Source organism: Carcharhinus amblyrhynchos, chromosome 3, assembly GCF_965287045.1.
Source record: "Carcharhinus amblyrhynchos chromosome 3, sCarAmb.v2.hapA, whole genome shotgun sequence".
Classification (NCBI taxonomy): domain Eukaryota; kingdom Metazoa; phylum Chordata; class Chondrichthyes; order Carcharhiniformes; family Carcharhinidae; genus Carcharhinus; species Carcharhinus amblyrhynchos.
The window spans coordinates 118675856-118700548 of record NC_137326.1 but is presented as its reverse complement, the minus strand read 5'-3'; the positions used below and the strand labels follow the sequence as shown (position 1 = coordinate 118700548).

The following is a 24693-nucleotide window of genomic DNA, read 5'->3' as shown; positions in this document are numbered from 1 at the left end:
AGATGGGCTTTTCCGACAATTGACAATGGTCATCAGTAGATTTTTAATTCCAGATATTTTTATTGAATTCAAATTCCATCATCTGCTGTGGCGGGATTCGAACATTAGCTAAGCTTCCGGATTTATAGTTTAGCGATTATACTGCTAGGCCATCACTTCCCCATGTTGAAGCTTGTCAACTCACATTTCCACCATCTAGCTATACATTTGGAAAGATCAATTTCCTGCAGCCCCAAGTTGGTAGAATCAAGTTGCTGGATCCAGTTTCAAATGCACACGTACATGACACATATGTTTAGATTAAAGACATCACTTGCTTAGAGCTACTTGCAAGTGCACAGGGCAACAAATAGCAATTCTGAAGACTTTTATTAAACCAGAAATAAATTAGATTTTATACAAATTTATACACTCCAAGCAGATAAATTTAAAGTGGTTTTGTGTGTGAATGGCACTTGTTGGAATAATGCACATTATTTGAGATGCACATCACTCCCAAGGTGATCCCACATAAAACTCATTCAGTGGCAAGTCACTGCTTTTGCCAAAATACCTTACACTGGCTACACTCAGTGATGGGAAGGCATTTACTTTGAGAATCTGTCTTATTCTGCAAAGAAATTAATGAAAAAAAATCATCACCACCAATACGTAAACTGTGGGAAATAAGTATCATTGACACAAAACTTTTAATATAAAGTAGTTTAACCCAGGCATGCAAAATAAAGCTCACCACAACAACACCCACCAGGTTTTCCCACATCCTACCCACTATTTCTTTTCTCCTCACACCATTATGATGCCCTCACTTGGTGCACCATTTTGCCAGTACTCTGCCAATACAGCTTTATAACTGTCTGCATGGAAATGTGTGATAGCAACCCGGGAAAGGTGGTTTCTGGTTTTCTTCATTTCCATGCGATTAAATCTTAAATTATTGTTGTATTCCGCTCACTGCTAATTGTCAGCCAAGCTCATAACTTTACTCCGCAGGCAATCACAAGAGCAGAACAGTCACCAACTATTTCATGGTGCCATGCATTATGCATGGTCCATCACCCGTATGCAAGCTGCACCGCATCTCACAAGTCCTGGTATTTCAGTGGACCTCATAAATACAGGGGTGGGGCGGGGGGTGCTGGGGGAGATGGTGAGGCTGGCGGAAAGCTTCCCATTTCATTCACATCACAGAACATTTCCTCCATCCCATGATTTTAGCATGAGAAGACAATGACTTCTTTATGCCTTCAGTCATAAAGTCCAGAACGAATGAGATATTAATCTCATTCCATTTTCCCAGTAGGAAATGCTGCAAACATTCCCAGATGGCAGTTCAGATACTTGCGTATTCACATCACAGTTATTGAGAGACAAGATTGCAAAGAATATGCCGTTGCCATTTCTACTTAGTTCTTCTGTGGTCCACAAGGGCAGCCATGGGAGTACTGCCCTCCATACTTCACATTCCTTCCTAGATTTTGGAACATATTTGCTAATTACTCATTACGTCTCACATCCTCTCTGCTCCAGGTGGCCTAACTACCACTGAGGAAATCACAAGCACAAATTTGTGTCCTTTTACTCTTCAGCTCGAGTTTTTTGCTACACCACTGTTATACACATACCAACCCGTGATAAATATTTCTGCAGCTGTTCATAAAAAATTCATTCAAACTGCGTCATATGGTGAATTGATCAACTTAACTGAGCAAAATTTCCTGCACTGTTGTGTTCTATGGTAGAGGCCATTACAGCAATCTATAGCACGCTGCCAACATAACAGAGAATTATATAGAACTTGCAGCAACAGGCCACATGATCCAACTAGACTATGTTTCGCAATCAGCATGGGCAAAAATTTCCGGACACTCACACCAGAGGGATTTTCTGGTCCCATTGCAGCTGAGCACCAAATTCTCCATCCTCGCACGCAGCAGGGAGTGAACGGATGGAAAATTCCGGCCATATTTCTCTCCACTCAAATACTTACTTAGCTTCCCCTTAAATGCACTTGCGCTATTCGCCTCAACTACTCCATGAGGCAATGTTTCAGTCAGCGCTGGTTCTGCTCAAAAGGTCATTGACCTAGAAGCCCTACAGTGCAGAAAGAGACCATTTGGCCCATCGAATCTGCACCGACCACAATCCCACCCACGCCCTACCCCCATATCCCTAAGTATTTACCTGCTAATCCCTCTAACCTAAGGGGCAATTTTAGCAAGGCCAATCAACCTAACCCGCACATCTCTGGAGTGTGGCAGGAAACCGGAGCACCTGGAGGAAACCCACGCAGACACTAGGAGAATGTGCAAACTCCACACAGACAGTGACCCAAGCCAGGAATCGAACCCAGGTCCTTGGAACTGTGAAGCAGCAGTGCTAAGCACAGTGCTACCGTGCCAACCTGAAGTGTTTTTCCTCACTGATGCTGCCTAATCTGCTGAGTATTTCCAACCTGTTCTGTTTTTATTTCAGATTTCCAGCTTCGCAATATATTGCTTTTGTGGTCAATACAGTAACGAGTTTCACATTTAGACCGGGATAAAGATTCTCCTATATTCCTTATTGCAGCAACTTTATTTGTTGCTGTCATAAGTAGGCTTACATAAACACTGCAATGAAGTTACTCTGAAAATCCCCCAGTTACCACACTCCGGCGCCTGTTCGGGTACACTGAGAGAGAATTTAGCACCTAACCAGCACATCTTTCGGACTGTGGGAGGAAACCAGAACAACCGAAGGAAACGGGCACAGGCATGCGGACAATGTGCAAAGTCCACACAGACAGTGACCCAAGCCGGGAATCAAGCCCGGAGCTCTGGCACTGTGAGGCAGCAGTGCTAACCGCTGTGCCACCGTGCTGCCCAGATTGGGTGGGACTTTCTGGTCTTTCCTGCTGGTGGGATTTCCCAGAAAATCCAGCCATTACTCATAAATTTCAATGGCAGTCCTGTAACGGTCTGTGAAACTGATGATTCTAGTTACTGCAAGAATAAGACCCAAATGTTCTGACACTAGAACGTATTTTCAACATGGTAGCTTAGTCGCTGGTGGCAAGCTATTGCAAAACTTAAAAAAAAATTGCCCGTGATTCTCCTGATTTGGAACTAAGTGCCCACACCGGCAGGAAAATGGAAGTGTTTCCCGCTGGCACTGGCGGCATCTGCCAAGTGGGATTCTCCCATCTGAAAAATGCAGGTGAGCTCATTTCAGAGAACCTGCTAGCCAGTCTGGCTGGCATTCAGCAGAGTTCTACCCCGCCACTGAATCAGAGTGGGCGAGGGGCGAACGACAGGAATGCCCGTAGACCTCGGGCAGGAATTTGCGGTCTCGCTTAAGCAAGGCCGTAAAATCCCACCCCATGTTTCACGTCGATGACTTTTTGCCAGAGCCTGAGGAAGTTACAGATGTTACAGATGTTAAGCAAGTATAGGGGAATGGAAAAGGAGAAGGGAAAGAAAGGGAAGGTCTATGATAAGATGGAAGCAAAGGGAGGTTACAAGACAAAATGAAAAATGATGATGGTGCAAGACGGGTGAGGATGGCAATGGGGCAAGTAAAAATGCAAATGATGGGTCTCAAGGAGGTTTAAATAGGAATGGCTGAACCCTCACCAATAATTTGCCGTCCAAAACTAAATAAAAGCATAAGTAATGATCTCGGTGGGATGCCTACCACCATGAATCCTCTGTTACAAGTCGAGAAGCAAAAGACTCACATTTATATGGCGCCTTTCACAGCCTCAGAATGTTTCAAAGTACTTCACAATCAAGTTTGTGCTCAAAGTACTTACTGTTGTAATGCAGGAACTGTGGCAGCCAATTTGTGGATAACAACCTCCCCACAAACAGTATGAGAATGTGAGCAATGAAATTGATAGAAACAGTAAAATAAGACAGAATGCAATAAGGCACAAACTTCAAATTTCCTGCATTAATTTTAAAAGAAAATCATCTGTAAATCACTACAAAATAACAAATCTGCTGCAAGTACATACAGGAAGTACTGCTTTAAAAAATTAACTCGAGAAAACCAGTAATCTGGGACGGTCTCAGTGGAGACAGCTCAGAGTTGGTCTTTATGTTTCACAATGCATCCTAAATGTTTATGGCCAGCTGCAGTTCTGTTTATACACAGTACTCTGAAGCATATGCTAAACTCTGGAATTCACTCCCTAATCCTCTCTATCTATTTTTCCTATTTTAGATGTTCCTTAAAACTGATCTCTTTGACCAAGTCATTGGTATTTCAGTCCTAATATCTGTCATGTGGCTCTGTGTCAAATTTTGCTCAATAAAGCTACCATAGAGCTGTTCTACTCCACTAAAAGTGCTACATAAATGCATGTCGTTCTTGATGTGATATTCAGAGGATTTTTTTTTAAGACTGCAACAATTGTTCAAGTTTTTCAGAAGTTGGAATAAAATCTTAAATTTAAATATGCAGAATACTTTACTCACACTCAGTACCTCTGCAGAAATATTTGATATAAAAGGAAAAGTGCAAATGAGTAGAATAATTTCTTAACTTTCTTTTGATTTGCTCTAAAAACCAACATCTGAATGTAATGGACAATAAAAGGCTGCAACCCAAAATTACATAGAAAAATTAACTGATTGCTGTATGCAACTGCAATATGTGAGTAAAGCAAATTTGATTTGATTTGATCTGAGTTATTATTGTCACATGTATTAGTATTCAGTGAAAAGTATTGTTTCTTGTGCGCTACACAGGAAATCCATACCGTTCCTGAAGAAGGAAAGGAGATGGTGCAGAATGTAGTGTTACAGTCATTGTTACAGTATAGAGAAAGATCAGATTAATATACAATAGGTCCATTCAAAAGTCTGATGGCAGCAGGGAAGAAGCTGTTCTTGAGTCAGTTGACATGTGACCTCAAACCCTTGTATCTTTTTCCTGGTGGAAGAATTGGAAGACAGTATGTCCAGGGTGCGTGGGGTCCTTGACTATGCTGGCTGTTTTTCCAGGGCAGCAGGGAGTGTAGATACAGTCAACAGATGGGAGGCTGATTTGCGTGATGGACTGGGCTTCACTCATGTCCGCATACTAATTTTGCAAACTCAAATAAATATATAAAATATTCATCACTTATCTTGCACTAACTAATAATACAAAAACAGTTTCATTTTCTCATATCTCATCGTTCTAAATCCTTCCACAAGAGATGTCTAAATAATTAACAGCAGGTAAGTCTAAAAATTGCCCAGCAATTTAAAATTTATTTATTAGTTATAAGTAGGCTTACATTAACACTGCAATGAAGTTACTGTGAAAATCCCTGAGTCGCCTGTTCGAGTACACTGAGGGAGAATTTAGCACATAGCCGGCACGTCTTTCAGAATGTGGGAGGAAACCTGAAGGAAACCCATGCAGACACAGGAAGAATGTGCAGACTCCACACAGACAGTGTTTCAAACTGGGAATCGACACGTCCCAGGCCCTGTGAGGCAGCAGTGCCAACCACTGTGCCATCGGGCTGCCCAGGAAGGTCAAGGGAATATGAATTGCATTTCATGCAATATCAAACTGAAGCCCGCAAGGTGGGCATCAAGGATTTCCCAATTGCTTCTTTACTCTCCACTCAGTCCAGTCAGTGGGTTCGCACTATTAGTACTTTGCACTAACACTAAAGATATGAGCGTTCAATATCAAGAGCTTTGCTGCCAATTTACTAGGATTTGGAACATCAACACAATGTGGTTAAGTTTTCAGATGGTAAACTAGAAGGGGCAGTGGAATCAACGGAAACAGCTCCAAAACTACCGGATGGTTTAACATCTCATCCAAAAGCTGTACCTCCGACGGTGCAGTGCTGAATCTTAAAATCAATGAACCTTAGAATCACCTGCCCTGTAAACAGACTCTGTCGATTCAGAGTATTTTGGTTAAGATCAAGCATAAGATAAAGCCCGAGATCAGGTGTGGCGCCTGCTTGGCCAGCTTGGATATAGTCGCCAGAATTTTACCCCCCCATTCCTCGGAGCAGGTAAGGGGCAGACAATGGAAATGTCTGTTGACCTTGGGTGGGATTTTCCAGTCTCAGGTCGAGCAGGGCTGTAAAATCCCGCCCAGAGTATGTCCCTCTATGATTCAATTTGAATTTTAATTGGTCTTGGAAGTAAGCCAAGAGTTTGCCCTTGTCCTCTCTGCACATGGCTTTGTAATTGTGCGAAAGGAACACTTTTTAAAATAAAAGCTGTCAGATAGAAGGCAATTGGGTTTGCTTGAAGGATCCGGAGGGAGTCTTTTCTGCCTTGGGCTAGTTAGAATGTGGAAGGTATGGTTGAGGTGAACAGCAAAGATTAATTTTGAGAGAGAATGGGATTGAAGATCTACTGATGGGATGAAGTGAAGTAGGGTAGAAGGAGGCTTGTGAGATGCACAGATACCAGTACAGACCAGTCGGGTTGAATGGTCTGTTTCTGCTCAGTAAATTCTGTGTAATTCTATGTGCTGGTCAAGATATGTAAGCGAACAGTACAATGGTAGGAGTTGGCCAATGCAAATAAATGTGAAATGCTACTCATAAACTGAAAAGAAATTGATATACACTTACACTGCATGAATGGTGCTGAACATGCTTGTAGCTGAAAGAGATCCTGGACACTCAATTGGTACAACATTAATGTGTTCAGCCAATGCAGACCAGCAATTGACAAATCCAATAGGTACTGATCTGCTCAGAAAAAGAGGTAATCTTGGAGGGAGAAGTACTTTGTGAGAAATAGATAAGGTTCAACCGGGCATTCAGAAAGTTAACCTGGAATATTAATTTAAAGTAAATTACAGGAGTGTACTGAACTACATGGAACACTGGTTCAAACCAGAGATGTGTAACATTAGGACTGCGATCAGGAGGTTCTTCACACTGTCATCTATCTATGTGAAATAAATTTCTAAACAGTGTAGTATAAGCAAACACTGTGGACCACTGAAGAATTAATTGGATGCTGTAAGTAGGGTGTTAGAATCATAGAATCCCTACAGTGCATAAGGAGGCCATTCAATCCATTGAGCCAGCATCGACAACAGCCCCACCAATGCCCTATCCCTGTAACCCTTTGTATTTACCCTCCTAGTCTCCTCTGACAATAAGGGGAAATTTGGCAAGGCCATTCTACCTAACCTGCACATCTTTGGACTTGTGGGAGTAAACCAGAGCACCCGGAGGTAACCCATGCACACATAGGGAGAACATGCAAACTCCACAGGGTCACCCGAGGCTAAAATTGAACCCAGATGCCTGGCGCTGTGAAGCAGCTGTGCTAACCACTGTGCCACCAGGATTTTGAATGACTGCAATAGCCCTAGTTATATCAACTACATTTGTGGTCTAATGTTTCAATGTTGTCTCAAATTCATATTAATAGCACATAAGTGGGGAATATAGCTATCCTAATGCTTCAATAGTCCAAATTGAAATATAATCTGCTCCTCCTAATTCCATGTTGTTCTATTATCTAATCATTCTTCAATAACTTTGTCATTGACTCTGATCCCTCTTAGTATATAAATACTTCAAATTATGATGAAAAATGACGGGCATTCCATTGTTGGAAGTAGCCCACCCAGAGGAAAGGTTTCCGCACAAGATTCCCCAGTATGGCCACACTCTAAGGAAATTTAGCATGTCAGCTACCACTCTCACCAACCTTTACAGATGCACCATAGAAAGCATTCTTTCTGGTTGTATCACAACTTGGTATGGTTCCTGCTCTGCCCAAGGCAGCAAGGAACTACAAAAGGTCGTGAAAGTAGCCTAATCCACCATGCAAACCAACCTCCCATCTTTGACTCTGTCTACACTTCCCACTGTCTTGGCAAAGCAGCCAGCATAATTAAGGATGCCACGCACCTTGGACATTCTCTCAACTTCTTCCTTCGGGAAAAAGGTACATAAGTCTGAGGTCACATACCAACCGTCTCAAGAACAATTCCTTCCCTGCTGCTGTCAGACTTTTGAATGGACTTACCTTGCATTAAGTTGATCTTTCTCTACATCCTAGCCATGGCTGTAACACTACATTCTACATTCTCTCGTTTCCTTCTCTATGAACGGTATGTCTTGTCCGTATAGCGCGCAAGAAACAAATGCATGTTAATAAATGTGACAATAATAAACCAAATCAAAATCTTTCCCAGGGTTTATGCTCCCATTTACTCTCATTCAAACCACTCCAAATGTAAAGCCAGTGGTTCACACTGACCTCTGGAGGCAGATCCGCGCTAGTTTTTTTTTGTTCTTGGTAACGCTCTGATTTTAAGTGGAAAGTGGTCACATTCGGCAGTGCAGCATTTAAAACTAGTAAGCGAATCCTCGCACCAGCGCTGTCCCCCTCTTTAAACTCCGGGATAATAGTAAGTGCTGGAGCTGTACACCATGTCAGCATCCACATACTACAATGCCGCCTCATGCTTCTAAATGCATGGATTGCAAAACTACTGAGGTCAACTCCAGTAGCCAAACACACACTGCGACACACAAACACACACACAGAAGTTTCCCATCCTTTTGCCTTCTTACTAACTCCAGTCCTGCCGCAATAACATCCGAGAACCCAGTAATTGACAAATCCGACCCTGGACACTCAGTCCTGGCCCCATGTATGACACTGGTGGAAACTTGTATCTGCTTTGTCCTGTCTGGACACACTGGAAATCACCAGTGCTTTATTGATTCTCAATTCTCTCTCCGTTTCCCACGGTGCAGCCTGCGGTAAAGGACATTTAAAATGCTGGAAAAGAAAGGCAAGTAACCCAGAGAGAGAGGTCGCCAGCCCACCACCCCCTCCCTCCCCAAAAAAAGAATAAATCGCTCTCTGTTAAACACACTGGCTGGGGATTTAATGAAGAGGTTGGGGAGTTTGGTGAACAGTTTTCCAGCTGAAACTCCGCCGTGCTATCGCAGAACACACATTAGGCAAAAGTAAAAAAGATGAGAAGATCCGAGCAGCTGACAGTTTGACCCTTCGCCCTGGTTTGATCCCCCCTTCCCCTCCCCCGGAGGTGGGGGTCACTTTTCCAAACACACACACACACACACACACAACTGAAAAGCATTGCGAATATACAAAGGGTTTAAAAATGCCTTTCTGGCATCAGGTTTCCTGCAACTCCAACTAAAAGTGAGGTGAACAGAGGGCTCTGTTATGTTGCAAGTTGACACTCAGAAATGCAAAGATAGCCCACCTTCAGAAAGCACACTTACATGTCAGCCTGAAGGTCCAGCGAAGCTGCCGGTCTCATTACCAAGCAGAGCAGGCAGATCAGCACAACTTTAAAATCCATGCCTGCCTCTCTCTGTGAAGCTCACAAATGACTGCTGATCTGGCTCTCTGCTCTGCTCCCCCACTCCAGCCTGGTAGGAAGCTGCCCTCAAGTTAGTTCATCCCGTCAGCCCGCAAGCCAATTGCAATGTCCTGTGAATAACGGGAGGATTTGTTCCCTTTTTTCGTTGCAATTCCTCTGTTATTTTAACTTTTTTTCTCCTGCCCCCAAGACTTCCTCTGTCTCTTTGGGGATAATCTCTCTCTCTCTCTCCTGTCTCCTTTCCTGGTCAGTGTGCAGACTGAGTGTGGGACCCACTCTGATCGATCACTAACTCTCTCGCCGAATCCTCCAAACCACAAACAGCAAACCCACACTCCTGTAGAGCATCCCCCCCGCCCCCTTTCTCCTCACATGTGACACTCCGCAGTCATGGTTACTGCACACTCACGGCGGGATCTTTCGGGCTGTGTTTGATCTGTGTTGCTCATTAGGTTGCAATATCTAATCTACATGCAGGCGTCTTAAATATTGCTTGCTTTCATACTTTAAGTTTAGTTATTTTAGTCGTGTCACAAGTAGGTTTACCCTAACACTGCAATGAAGTTACTGTGAAAATCCCTGAGTCGCCACACTCCAGCGCCTGTTTGGTGCACTGAGGGAGAATTTAGCGTGGCCAGTGCACCTAACTAGCATATCTTTCAGAGGAAACTGGAGCACCCAGAGGTAACTCACACAGACACAGGGAGAACATGCAAATTCCACATAGTGATAAGAACATAAGAAATAGGAGCAGGAGTAGGCCATCTAGCCCCTCGAGCCTGCCCCGCCATTCAATAAGATCATGGCTGATCTGTCGTGGCTCAGTTCCACATTCCCGCCCTCTCCCCATAACCCTTAATCCCCTTGCCTATCAAAAACCTATCAACCCACGTCTTAAAAATATTGAGCGAGGCAGCCTCCACCACTTCAACGGGCAGAGAATTCCAGAGATTCACCACCCTTTGAGTGAAGAAGTTCCTCCTCAACTCCGTTCTAAACCGCCCCCCCCTTTATCCTGAGGCTGTGCCCTCTAGTCCTACTGTCCTTTCTGAGTGGGAAAAGCCTCTCCACCTCTACCCTATCCATCCCATTCAACATCTTATACATCTCAACGTATCTCATCCAAGATGGGAATTGAACCCAGTTCCCTGTGTTGTGAGGCAGCAGTGCAAATCACTGCGCCACCATGGTTTTCTTTTCATTCATGGGATATGGGCATTGCTGGCTGGCCAGCATTTGTTACCATTCCCTAGTTGCCCTTGGAGGACAGTTGAGAGTCAACAACATTGCAGTGGCTCTGGCATCACATGTAGACCAGACAGGGTAAGGACAGCAGATTTCCTTCCCTAAAGGACATTAGTGAACCCAGGTGGGTCTTTCCCAACAATGGTCATCAGTAGATTCTTAATTCTGGGTAATTTTAATTGAATTTATATTCCATCATCTTCCATGGCAGGATTCGAACCTCGGTCCCCAGAACATTAGTATAAAAATACCACTAGGCCATCACCTCCCCATTAATAGAGCTGTTCAAAATCCTGAGGGGGCTGGACAGAGTAGATAGAGAGATACTGTTCCAGCTGGGAAAAGGATCAAGAACGAGAGGGCACAGATTTAAAGTGATTTGCATAAGAATCAAATGTGATGTGAGAAAAAGGTTTTTTCACGCAAGGAGTGGTTCAGGCCTGGAATGCACTGCCTGGAAGTGTGGTGGAGGCAGATTCAATCGAGGCATTCAAAAGGGTAGTAGATGATCAGAAAGAATGTGTATGGGGAAAAGGCAGGGAGTTGTCACTAAGTCATGCTGTTTGTTTGGGGAGCCAGTGCAGACACAATGGGCCAAATGGCCTCTTTCTGCACTGTAACAATTCTGTGATTCCTCTCATGTATGCGTCTTCCTTTTGGTTGGAGAGTTGCATTTGGCAGAGGGTTGGGAACAGGAATCCCTTCGTCCAGAAATAGTGAATGGTATCAGGAACCAAAAATGCTTGAATAAATGAGGGTGCATTCAATTTAAGAGTCCATGCTGAAAAAATGTCATTTTGGGAGGAAGAAATTCAACATTGTTCCACCTGTTCTTTGGTTAAAGTTGGGGACCCAATTTGGATTGCCGCCTCCCATTGATCCTTAAATTGGGGGTCAGCCACTTCTAGGTTTGTAGTGTGTCCATGTGAAAGGAACATTGTGTGCCCTGTACTTGCAATCCTAATGCCAGTTGCCAGATGCCAATCCAATTGACCAGGAATTGAACGAAGCTTGAATCAGTCCTTGATCTGGTATCAGTGGGTGCTATTCTGGTTGGCGGTTGGTGACTAGTGGAGTTGGTGACTAGTGGTGACTAGTCGGTGCTGAGGCCTCAACTATTTACCATTTATATAGATGATCTGGAGGATGGGGGCTGAGTGTAGGGTGACGAAATTTGCTGATGACATGAAGACGAGTGGAAAAGCAAATTGCGTGGAGGGTGTGGAAAGTCTGCAGAGAGATCTGGATAGGCTGAGTGAGTGGGTGAGGACCTGGCAGATGGAGTATAATGTTAGCAAGTGTGAGGTTATCCACTTCGGCAGAAATAATAGTAGGAGGGATTATTATTTAAAAGGCGAAAAGCTGCAGCGTGCTACGGTGCAGAGGGACCTGGGGGTCCTTGTGCACGAGTCGCAAAAACCCAGTCTGCAGGTGCAGCAGGTGATCAAGAAGGCGAATGGAATGTTGGCCTTTATAGTGAGGGGGATAGAATATAAAAGTAGGGACGTCTTGCTGCAACTGTACAGGGTACTGATGAGGCCGCAGCTGGAGTACTGTGTGCAGTTTTGGTCACTGCACTTACAGAAGGATATATTGGCCTTGGAGGGAGTGCAGAGGAGGTTCACTAGGCTGATACTGGAGATGAGGGGGGTTGGATTATGAAGAGAGACTAAATAGACTAGGTCTGTACTCGTTGGAGTTTAGAAGGATGAGGGGGGATCTTATAGAGACATATAAGATAATGAAGGAGATTCTTCCTGCTTAGAAAGGATAGCAGGACTAGAGGGGACACAGCCTCAAGATAACGGGGGGCAGTTTAGATCAGAGTTGAGGAGGAACTTCTTCACTCAAAGGTTGGTGAATCTCTGGAATTCTCTGCCCATTGAAGTGGTGGAGGCTACCTCGCTAAATATATTTAAGTCACGGGTACATAGGTTTCTGATAGACAAGGGAATTAAGGGTTATGGGGAGAAAATGGGAAAGTGGAATTGATCCACTTCAGATCAGCTATGATCTTATTGAATGGCAAAGCAGGCTCGAAGGGCTAGATGGCCTACTCCTGCTCCTATTTCTTATGTTCTTTGGAGTCAGGAACAGCAGGCTGAAACTTAATATAGAAACCAAGGTAATAGGAGCAGGAGTAGGCCATTTGGTCCTTTGAGTCAGCTCCATCATTCATTAGGATCACGGTTGATCATTCAACTCAATAGCCTGATCCCACCTTCCCCCTCATATCATTTGACCCCCTTTGTCTCAAGTACCTAACCTCTGGTACCCTACTCACTCCAATTTGCTTCCTCCAATTTCAGAAGTACCTGAAGGCTTGTTCACCATTTAAGCCAACCAAAACGTCTAAGGATTAGTGTTCACAGCTCACAAACCTCAATGAAAATGAAACTTGAGGATGAATTTTATTCAGGCCACAGACTGACAACTTAGGATGTATGTTTAAATTGCCCAGTTTGTACCAGAAACTGACACAAGTTGGATTTCTCCCCTGCTACCTTCATATAAGGGTGGCACAGTGGGTAGCACTGCTGCCCCACAGCGCCAGGGACCCAAGTTCAATTCCGGCCTCGGGTCACTGTATGTGTAGTGTTTGCACATTCTCCCCATGTCTCCGTGGGATTCCTCCAGGTGCTCTAGTTTCCTCCCACACTCTGAAGATGTGCAGGCTAGGTTGATTGGCCATGCTAAATTGACCCTAGTGTCAGGGGGATTAACAGGGTAAATATGTGGGGCCTGGGTGGGATTGTGGTCGGTGCAAAATTGATGGGCCGAATGGCCTCTTTCTGCATAGTAGGAATTCTATGGATGCTTACATTTTAAAAAATGGTGTATGAGAATATGGTCAAATGTTACATAAAGACCCAACAGAACAAACAAATAGAGGAGAAATCCCATGAGAATTATTTAAAGCAAAATGACAGTTGTAAATACAGTTCTCATTGGTAAAGGATTGCAAAGTGATACCAGCCATACTTCTCACATAAACTTTTTGTATTTTGTTTTAAATGGAAATGACATAGTTGTAGTCATTACAGGGTAGTAAAGCTGAGAAAGCTCAGTAAAATTTTAATTTATTTCATACAAGATGGTCAGGTAATTAGTGGTGATGTAAGTAGCAGTTGTGTAATGAGTAGTTGGCTCTGTGAGTTATTCTTCCCTTTTTGAATCCAAAATCTCTTGGATTCTTTGATAAAATACATATTTCCTGTACTTGATACCAGCATTTTCTCATCTCACGTGAAGCCAGTATTCCTGGGATCCGGTTGCACATCACATAATGGGGTGGCAAAAAATACCATCATAGGCTGAATGGCCTGTTTCTGTGCTACAAATTCTTTCTAATTTTACTTGTTGTTCTCACTTTGTCAGCTTTTCCCTTTCCAGTTCTTCTTCTACCAGATCAAACCATTGGGAAATCAACGCTTTACCTTCAGCTGCATCACCACCCTCAGACTTATCCATCTTAATAAGTTTTAGATAGGTTATAAAAACACAGATATTCCTGTGGCCCAGGCATCTCTCTACAAAAGTGTGTCTCTCTGCTGAAAGGTTTACAGAGATTGGTTTTTGACTTTGGATATATTGACTATATCTGACACTGGACAGGATTTTGACTCTGCACTTTCTGTGCATTTGGGATGAACACAGCAGGACCAACTTCCGTCATACCCCACCTACGTGACATCGTATCGGTGAGGTTATCGACAGATTGTTTCAAATGTAAACCAGTCGAGGGGAACCGCCCCTGGGGGTGCAAGGCTAAGCATAGCCCCGAGGGGAGAGGGACATGGCCAGGCAGTGCCCTGGAACGGGTGCCAAGGAGCAGTGCCAAGGATGGGTCCAAGTGGGATGCCCAATGGTGGGGATGATTCATTTATTTGTGGGGAGAGGAAATGTGAGCATTTAGGGAGTATGAGGATGATGGCAATGATAGTGTTGGTGGAGGGGGGGAGGGTATTGGTGGGGAGAGAACCCTATACCTCCATAGTGGTGGGTTCTGATCGGGGCACACTTCAGAAAGGGTGCCATGATTCCTCTGCGAGCTCTAAGAGTTCCTTCCCCACCAGAGTGACAGCGTAACTGTGCCTACTAATTTTGTTTTAGTATAAAAGGCTCAAAATCTGGGAAGAAAACTGGTTTGTGGAGCTGAAGGACTTCACGTCCATTCTATGTCTGAGCCTGTCAGAATCCTGATTTGAAATGTTGGCTCGATTCTCTCAAGTAGATGCTGTCAGACCTGCTGAGATTTTCCAGCATTTTCTGTTTTTGTTTCAGACTCTAGCATCTGCAGTGTTTTGCCTTTATCAAACCTGCCATGCTGTTTTTGCAGGAGTGTGGAGTATTGCACCTCAGCGGTTATGGGCAATGGTCACAAGGATATCATAGGCCACCAATCTGGTCAACAGGAAACGATTCCTGTTTCTCGGGCCTGGGTATTCAGCTGAGGGGAGAAAAGGTGACCACCTCTGTAGTTAAGGAGGTACTGGATGGTCACCTCCTCACTTATGTACAAAAATACTCTGTTCCAGTGAATCAGTGTGTACACCCTAACCCAAAATAGTGAGCATTGTCTGCTTTCCAGCAACTCCCACTGTTAATGATTCATCCAGGTTGGTCATTCTAGGCAGAGACTTCAACTGCATCATCAATGTGACTGGATGATCTGACAGGGCAGACTGCAAACTGAACGCCCGTGTCCAGACCCCTGATGGAAGCAGCAAGTCACCATGTGGTGCAATACCTCAGCCATCCTGCAGATGGAGTGCTGTGCAAATGCACCTGTTTGAGGCCTGATGGGCTGTATGTCCCTTAGATTCTTGTTCCTATCCCAAGTGTTCTCAGTCATGACAACCAATATCTGATCACTGCCTCCTACTGGTCAATTGTCACCTACAAAAAGACCAGAGGGTTGGGAGGAAGGCATGGAAGCTGACTGTGAATCTACTGATCTCAGAGAGCGTTGAAGAATTGATAAGGGATTACTCAGGTTGGAGAACAAAGAAACCCCTCTGTGGTAAATGGCCCCTTTAAGGCGGTGATCCTTGAGGGCCACATGATCAGGCCGGATTTCTGCGCAGGAAGCTGAGCCAATCAGGATTAAGGCGCTCACCCTGGTTCGAGGAGGAACCTCAGTTGGAGTCAGGGCGAAAAGCGACCCTTGATTGTACACGTATATATATATTGTTGTTAATAAATCAATTATTGCTTGAAGCCACAATGAATTGCCTTCAGATTTACTCCAGTAGCAGTGAGGAAGACCTTTGTAAGTCATCAGGAGATCACAGTGAGCAGCTGGAGGGGGAGGCAAGTGAGCATTGACGCTGCGGACAGACAGGTACATACACCATATAAAAATTCATTTCAATGCAAAGATTGAGCTGTTTGACCCAAAGGTGGAAAACTGGGGGCAATCTATTGAAAGGCTGTGTATTTCTTTGCAGCTGATGAGATCATGGCAGAGGAAAAACAAACACCCACAGTGCGTGGCCCAAATTCTTACAAGCCAGTGAAGAGTTAAACATCACCTGATGCTCCATTTTGACCAGATGGTCAGAATGGTCAAAAATCATTTTTAACCCCCTCACTTTAAATCATCATGCTAAGGTATAAATTTCATTCTGCATTCCGGGAGTCAGAGGAGACCGTTCCTGGTTTTGTGGCTAGATTGAGAGGGCTAGCAGAGCACTGCGAATTCGGCACAGCTTTAGGGGAAATGTTAAGAGACCGTTTGGTTGGTGGGATAAACAGCCTCACAATACAGAAAAAGTTACTGGCTGAGTCTCAAATCTCTTTAGAGTAAGCTGTGGAAATGGCCCAGCAGACTGAATATACTGAGCAGGGTATAAGCGAATTACAAGGCGTGCCCCACCAGGTGATGGGAAACGGCTACTGCCAGAAACAGCCTGGATGAGGGCGCAGATGAGTCTGAGAAGGGGTGTACAGCACTAAGGGTGGAAGCTTGTTTTCAGTGTGGGAGGGAAGGGTCATTTACAAACTTGGATGAAGCAGTCAGGACAAAACACGCAAAAAAAATGATGGTTAGTTTAGTTTGGTTAAAAAACTGGATGAGGAGCCTGACAGAGGATCCAAAGCATAAAACTTAAACCAGGTCCAACGCAATAAGCTGCTTCCTATAGAAATAGCCTTGATGGTCAGTGGCAGATCTCATAAAATGTAGGTTGAAAGAGGAGCCACGACCACAGACATAGAGAAGCAAGTATCCTGAAGTATTCAAAAAGGTCTGCAACTCTTGAGAATGAGTGATTCAGGAGCTATTTTGTCTACGTATACAGGAGAGTTGCTGAAGACAATAAGGTCGATCACAGTTAAAGTATCTTAAAGAAACCAAACAGCACGACTATCTGTTCTAGCGATCTCATGGGTCGGGATTGGATGGAGCAGATAAAATTAGACTGGGTGGAAATATTAAACATTCAGGATGGAGATTTCCAAGAGTTACAGTACAAAAACTCTGCAGTCTTTCGAAAGGAACCAAGATGAATAAACGGGATAAGACCAAAATTTATTTGAAGCGCGAGCATAGCCAAAACTTTTTCAGCCCTTACGCAGTTCATCATCAGATAGGAGATTGGAAGATTTAGGTGTTCTTAAATCCCTACAGTTCTCTGAATGGGCTGTGCCCACAGTCCTTATTTTCAAACCGGATTGTACTGTAAGAATCTGCGACAAATTGCTGCTGCGTTTTTTAGGCGCAGTATGTATATTATTGGGAGTGGTTTCCAGCAGCTGTGACAAGGTGGCACAAGGGCAGAGGAACAGGCCTGCCACCTGAACCAATGCTGAATGTAGTAGCAGATTCTGCTGGTGTAGGAGACACTGCATCGGTTGGTTTTAACACCTTTGTGAGCTTTTCTGTGCCATCAATGAAAAATAAAGAGTCATTCAGAGACCCAGCAATCTTTAAATTTGGAACCATGATTGAATTCCTGTTCGCCCATTACCCTGTGGTACATGAGTACACTGAATACAGACCTAATTAGATGCTGAGCCTCACTTTGCACCTCCAATCGGCCTCCTTCCTACCAGATGGTGACTAATTGACCATCCGTGCTTGATTGGTCAAACTGAGAAATAGGGTGGGGATAAGGGAGGGGAAGAGCAGGCGGACCACTCAGTCTGTACTCCAGCCCCCTCACCCTGGCAAATACATAAAAACTAGCCTGCAGCACCAAGCCTCACTCACCTCCTGGTACCTCCATCTTCAACCTTTGATCTTGTGTTGAGGGTTTGGCCTTCCAGCGTCCCTTCTCTCCCCAGCTCTCCTGCTGCTCAGTTTCTGCCATTCCCACAAAAGGTGTTGCCTCCCACCATCACTGGGCCCAGATTCCGATGTGGATATGCCGGCGTTGGACTGGGGTAAACACAGTAAAAAGTCTGACAACACCAGGTTTCAGTCCAACCGATTTATTTGATAGTAAATTCACTAGCTTTCGGGTTAGCCCCTTCGTCAGGTAAGTGGAGAGTTCTGGCCTCAGACAGAGCATATAAAGCACAGATAGTTTACAGATTACTGATTAGAATGCGAATCTTTACACCTAACCTGCTGTTCAAGTCTTAAAGTGGCTAACAATGTGTGTGGAACGAGCACTGATCACAGGTTAAAGAGATGTGTCGACGGCAAAGTCTCTCAGCATTGTCTGTGTTATAGGTTGCCCTGAGTGGGTTTGTGATCTGTAGTCCTTTTGGTATCTTGTCTGCTTTCTTGAATCTCTATAAAAACTTGATGTCTGTGTCGATATGCGCAATCTTCTTGGAGATCCTCTCCACTTGGATCCAGCAGTTTGCGATGTCGATAGTATTCATGATGTGGGTATGCCGGCGTTGGACTGGGGTAAACACAGTAAAAAGTCTGACAACACCAGGTTTCAGTCCAACCGATTTATTTGATAGTAAATTCACTAGCTTTCGGGTTAGCCCCTTTGTCAGGTGAATGGAGAGTTCTGGCCTCAGACAGAGCATATAAAGCACAGATAATTTACAGATTACATTTCGACACAGACATCAAGTTTTTACAGAGATGCAAGAAAGCAGACAAGATACCAAAAGGACTACAGATCACAAACTCACTCAGGGCAACCTATAACACAGACTACACTGACAGAATTTGCCGTCGACACATCTCTTTAGCCTGTGATCAGTGCTCCTTCCACACACATTGTTAGCCACTTTAAGACTTGAACAGCAGGTTAGGTGCATTCTAATCAGTAATCTGTAAACTGTCTGTGCTTTATATGCTCTGTCTGAGGCCAGAACTCTCCATTCACCTGACGAAGGGGCTAACCCGAAAGCTAGTGAATTTACTATCAAATAAATCGGTTGGACTGAAACCTGGTGTTGTCAGACTTTTTACTGTGTTGTCCCAGATTCCCAGCCATGTCTCCAATGGCAGAAATAGTCGGCCTTGTGTATAGAATCATAGAATCACTGCAGTATGGAAAGAGGCCACTTGCCCCATCAAATCTGCGCGAGCCCATTTTTTATCTTACACAGGCCCTATCCGCATAACCCCACATATTTACCCCACTTATATCCTTACCTACATGTCTTGGGGCACAAAGAAGTAATTTAGTGTGCCAAAAAAGCAAATCTGTATGTTCCCTAATCAGAAACCATGGATAAACAGGGGTATCCACTGCTTGCTCAAGTCCAGGTCTGAGGCATTCAAGTCAGCTGACATTGACCTATACAAGAGAGCCAGACACGATCTAAGGAGACTCATCAAAGATGCCAAAAGACAATACTGGACCAAGCTAGCTAGAGTCCCAGGCTTGCCGTACCGTCCCCACCGATAATGGCAAGGTGTGCAAGACATAACAGGCTACAAGATGAAGGCAAGATGAAATTGCCAGCTCCAACACACCCTTCCCTGATGAGCTTAATGTATTTTATGCCCGTTTTGAGCAAGAGATCAGCAAAAGCATGGATGAACATATATCTGTAGTCACCATTGCAGATGTCAGAGCAGCGTTCTTGATGGTCAACCCACGGAAAGCAACAGGCCCGAATGGGATACCCCAATGTGCGCTCAGATCCTGCGTGGATCAACTGGCGAAAGTATTCATAGACATCTTCAACCTCTCTTTACAACAATCTGAGGTCCCTATTTGCTTCAAGAAGACAACCATCATCCCAAGCAGTGTGCCTGAGTGACTATCAGCTGGTGGCTCTGACATCCATCATTATGAAATGCTTCGAAAGGTTAGTCATGGCACGAATCAATTCCAGCCTCCCTTGGATCCACTACAGTTTGGCTGGCCCTGCACTCAACCCTCGAACACCTAGATGACAAGGACACCTATGTCAGGCTCCTATTTGTTGACTACAGCTCAGCCTTCAACAATATTATTCTCACTAAACTCATCTCCAAACTCAGTGGCCTGGGTCTCGGCACCCCCATCTGCAATTGGATCCTGAATTTCCTAACTCACAGACTACAATCAGTAAGAATAGGCAACAACACCTCCTCCACGATCATCCTCAATAGCCCCACAAGGCTGTGTTCTCAGTCCCCTACTATACTCCTTACACACCTATGACTGTGCGGCCAAATTCCCCTCCAATTCAATTTTCAAAGTTGCTGATGCATCACTGTAGTAGGTCAGATGTGAAACAATGACAAGATAGAGTGCAGGGACAAGATAGAGAATCTGGTGAACTGGCACAGCAACAATAATCTCTCCCTCATTGTCAACAAAACGAAGGAGATTGTCATTGACTTCAGGAAGGGTGAAGGAGAACATGTCCTTGTCAACATCAATGGGAATGAAGTAGAAAGGGTTGAGAGCTTCAAGTTTTTAGGTGTCCAGATCATCAATAACCTGGTCCCTACAGTTAAGAAAGCCCACCAATGCTTCTACTTGTTCAGAAGACTAAGAAAATTTGGCATGCCAGCTACAACTCTCACAAACTTTTACAGATGCACCATAGAAAGCATTGTTTCTGGTTGTATCACAGCTTGGTATGACTCCTGCTCTGCCCAAGGCTGCAAGCAACTACAAAAGGTCGTGAATGTAGCCGAATCCATCACGCAAGCCAGCCTCCCATCCATTAACTCTGTCTACACTTCCCGCTGCCTCAGCAAAGTAGCCAGCATAATTAAGGACACAACATACCCTGGGCATTCTCTCTTCTACCTTCTTCCTTTGGGAAAAAGATACAAAAGTCTGAGGTCACGTACCAATCAACTCAACAACAGCTTCTTCCCTGCTGCAGTCAGACTTCTGAATGGATCCTCTGTGCTGGAAGATGTAGGGAGCCAGAAATGGCATTGAAAACTGACTTGCTGGCTGGTGCCTATATTTTCAGGTCCTATTTGCCTCCTTTCTGTTCCTGGTGAAAATTTAGCACAAGAGCTAGCATAGGCATAATGGACTGAATGGCATCCTGTGTACTGTACTATTCTTTGATTCTACACCTCAACTCCCCAATTCCTGACTTGCCATGTGCCCTCCATCCTTCCAAACCACCATTGGTGACCAGCAAAGTAAAACACCAACACATGATGAATAAACGATTTTAGTTCTGCTGTTATGAGCAGATGAAGAAAATAATCCATATACTTCAGCACTGATTGAGAAGGAAAATCACCCACAGAGGCATTGTGGCCCATTCTCATACATACTCCATTGCTTGGATGAATAGTATAATTGGGAAAAGCCTGATAACAAGTCGTTACATTATGTATGCAGCGGGAAAACAAAAAAGAAATGGAAAACTTAATATAAATACCTTAAGAAAATAAAGAGTAATGCTTATTTAAAGACTGGTATGTGTGGAAATTAATACCTCTGTTTACATACTTCTGCCTGTGTCCCCTGAGTACTTGTACAATATGTGGCATCTGGAGCTTTCGGAGCAGAGGGATTGTTTTGTTGACAAGTGGAACATGAACCCTGGCTCATGCTGATTCTGGAATATATAAGTATAGAGGAGAGAAACAAGTTGAAGCTCAATGTACGATGGAATGGTAACAAGCGAACCATGAGTTTCTCCACAGGATGGGCACCTCGCAGTACCGAAATATTTTTGTACAGAGGAGAAATGTAAATGGGTGGCAATTTGCTCCATCTTATTCTTGGGCTCCTCCCAACTGTCAGCTTAAAAGAATGACAGAGACAAAGTCAATTACTCAACTACCATATCAATTAACACGTGCACAGTCCCATCACACATTGAGAACAGATTCAAATTAGAGAATTTTTTTCAAGGATAGGAGCAAATTAAATATTACATTTGCAGACAAGCAATGTTTTAGCAAGGAATATGAATAGACTGCACAGTTTGGGTCCCTCTGTTCTCTCAGTGAAGAAATGTTACATGGTATGGAGGGTATGTACAGTTTTTGGTGATAATTCAATCTTTGTTGATGTTGGAAAGGCCTGTGTGGAATGTGCTGAAAGAGCTTTCATTCTGAGATCATCTGGTAAAGCCCTGACTTCAGATTGGACCATCCAGTAAGGCAAACACTTCCTCTGAGGGAAAGAGAGAAATTGAATAGCAAAATCGGCACTGTTTTTTGTTGACTGGTTCAACACCTGGTGATTTTAGATGTCATAAACACTGACGCAGGTCAGCTGGAAAAATTATTTGTTTTTGTGTGCAAATTCTGTGAGGGACTATGCTTCGGTTTATAGAACCAAATTTCTCAGTCACACACAAGCAACATTTGAAGTGCTGGCCAGGCAATTGCAGGCCGAAACCCCATGTGTTTTGAGCCATTTATTTAAATAGGCGTGAAATTAAAGTCTATGAGCGCGATCTTACCTGCCATTCATGCCATGCACCCGCTACTGTGAAGTCAGAGAATTTGATCGCCAGCCAAATCTCCATTCAGTGCGGCAGGATGAAAGATCCCACTGGTGTGAACAGTGGTAAGATGCCGGCATATGTTTCTATTCAGAGGGTATTGAACATGTGGAATTCTCTACAACCGAAGGCTGTTCAGCCAAGTCACTGAATATATTTAAGAAGGAAATAGTTAGATTTCTTTACATTAAAGACATTATGAGGTATGGGTAGAGTATGGCATTGAAATAGAGGGTCAAGCATTAAATGGCGGAACAGGCTGAAGGGGCTGAATGGCCTTGTTCCGCTCCGATTTATATGTTTTCTTTGTGTCTCCAAATTTAATTTGTAACTTATCAGGTCCTGAATGAAGGAGCCATGCCAACATGAAGCCAAACCTAAATAACATGCTGATTTGGGACAATGAGTGGCAAGTAACATTCATACCATGTAACTGCAAGGCAATGACCAAAGCAGACAAGAGAGAATTTAACCCTTGTCATTCAAAGATATTATCATTCTTGAACTGCATATTGTCAAGACCCTGGGGCATACCGGTGACTAGAAACTTAACCGGACTAGCCATCACTGTGGCTCCAAGAGCAGGTGAAAGGCTGAGTATTCCATGATGAATGACTTGCTTCCTGACTCCCCAAATCCTGTCCACCATCCACAAAGCAGAAGTCAAGAGTATGATGGAATTATCCCCACTGCCTGGATGAATGCGACTCCATCAAAACTCAAACCATTCAAAACAAGGCCGCCTACTTGATTGGCCACATATGTATGACCTGAAACATTGACTCTCTCCATCTTTGGTGTAACATATGATGATTACACAACATTCAGCACTATTTGCGACACCTTTGATTTAAGTTGATACGATTTGATTTGATTTATTATTGTCACATATATTAGGATACAGTGAGAAGTATTGTTTCTTGCACAATGTAAAAAAAGCATACCATTCATAGAGAAGGAAACGAGAGGGTACAGAAAGTAATGTCGAATGTACTGTCATAACTAGGCTGCAGAGAAAGATCAACTTAGTACAAAGTAGGTTCATTCAAAAGACTGATGGCAGCAGGGAAGAAGCTGTTATTAAGTCGTTGGTACACGATCTCAGGCTTTTGTATATTTTTCCCGGCAGGAGAAGATGGAAGAGAGTATGTCCAGGGTGCATGGGATCCTTGATTATGCTGGCTGCTTTTCTAAAACTGCAGTAAGTTCAGACAATGTCAATAGATGGAAGGCTTCTTTGCGTGGTGGACTGGGCTTGCTTCACAATCCTTTGTAGTTCCTCACGCTCTCGGGCAGAGCAGGAACCATACCAAGCTGTGATACAGCCAGAAAGAATGATCTCTATGGTGCATCTGTAAAAGTTGGTGAGAATCATAGCAGATGTGCCAAATTTCTCTCAGATGCTGAAGCTGTCTGGGTTCAAATACAACAGGATCCAGACAATAACCAGGCTTAGGCTGAGAAGTGGCAAGGAATATTTGTGGCACACAAATGCCAAACAATGATCATCACTAATAACAGGCACTCTAACCACCGTCCCTTGACATTCAATGATGTTACCATCACTGAATCCGCTACTGTCAACATCCTTGGGGTTAGCATTGACCAAAAACTCAACTGGGACTCATCACATAACCACAGTGGCTACAAGAGCAGGTCAGAGACTAGGAATACTGTGGCAAGAAACTTACCTCCTGACTTCCCAAAGCCTGTCCACCAGCTACAAGGTACAAGTCAGGAGTGTGATGGAATACTTCCCACTTGGCTGAATGGGTGCAACTCCAACAGCAGTCAAAGTTTACTATCCAGGACAAAGCAGCCCATTTGATTGGCACCACATTGACAAACATCCATTCCCACCATACCAATGCTCAATAGTAACAAGTGCACTATCTACAAGATGTACTGCAGCAATTCACCAAAGGTCCTAAGGCAGCACTTTCCAAACCCAACAGCTACTTCCATCTAAAAGTACAAGGGTAGTAGATACATGAGAACACCATCACCTGCAAGTTCCCCTCCAAGCCACTCATCATCCTGACTTAGAAATCACCAGAAATCACTTATCATCCTGACTCTCCGTCAATGTCAACAAAACGAAGGAGATTGTCATCGACTTCACGAAGCATAAAAAAGAATATGCCCCTGTCTACATCAACGGGAATGAAGTAGAAAGGGTCGAGAGCTTCAAGTTTTTAGGTGTCCAGATCACCAACAATTTGTCCTGATCTCCCCGTGCTGACACTATAGTTAAGAAAGACTACCAATGCCTCTACTTTCTCA

At 43.9% G+C, this 24693-nt stretch overlaps 1 protein-coding gene across 1 annotated transcript in view; it reads right to left on the bottom strand.

Moving 5' to 3' along the window:
- The window catches only part of LOC145341256 (uncharacterized), a 294802-nt gene extending 280756 nt beyond the window's left edge, over positions 1 to 14046 (bottom strand). Inside the window, exon 1 of the mRNA XM_080186183.1 lies at positions 13946 to 14046. Within this exon, the coding sequence (XP_080042309.1) occupies positions 13946 to 14046 (101 nt within the window). The remainder of the gene's footprint in view (positions 1 to 13945) is intronic.
- Between the last annotated feature and the right edge of the window lie 10647 nt (positions 14047 to 24693).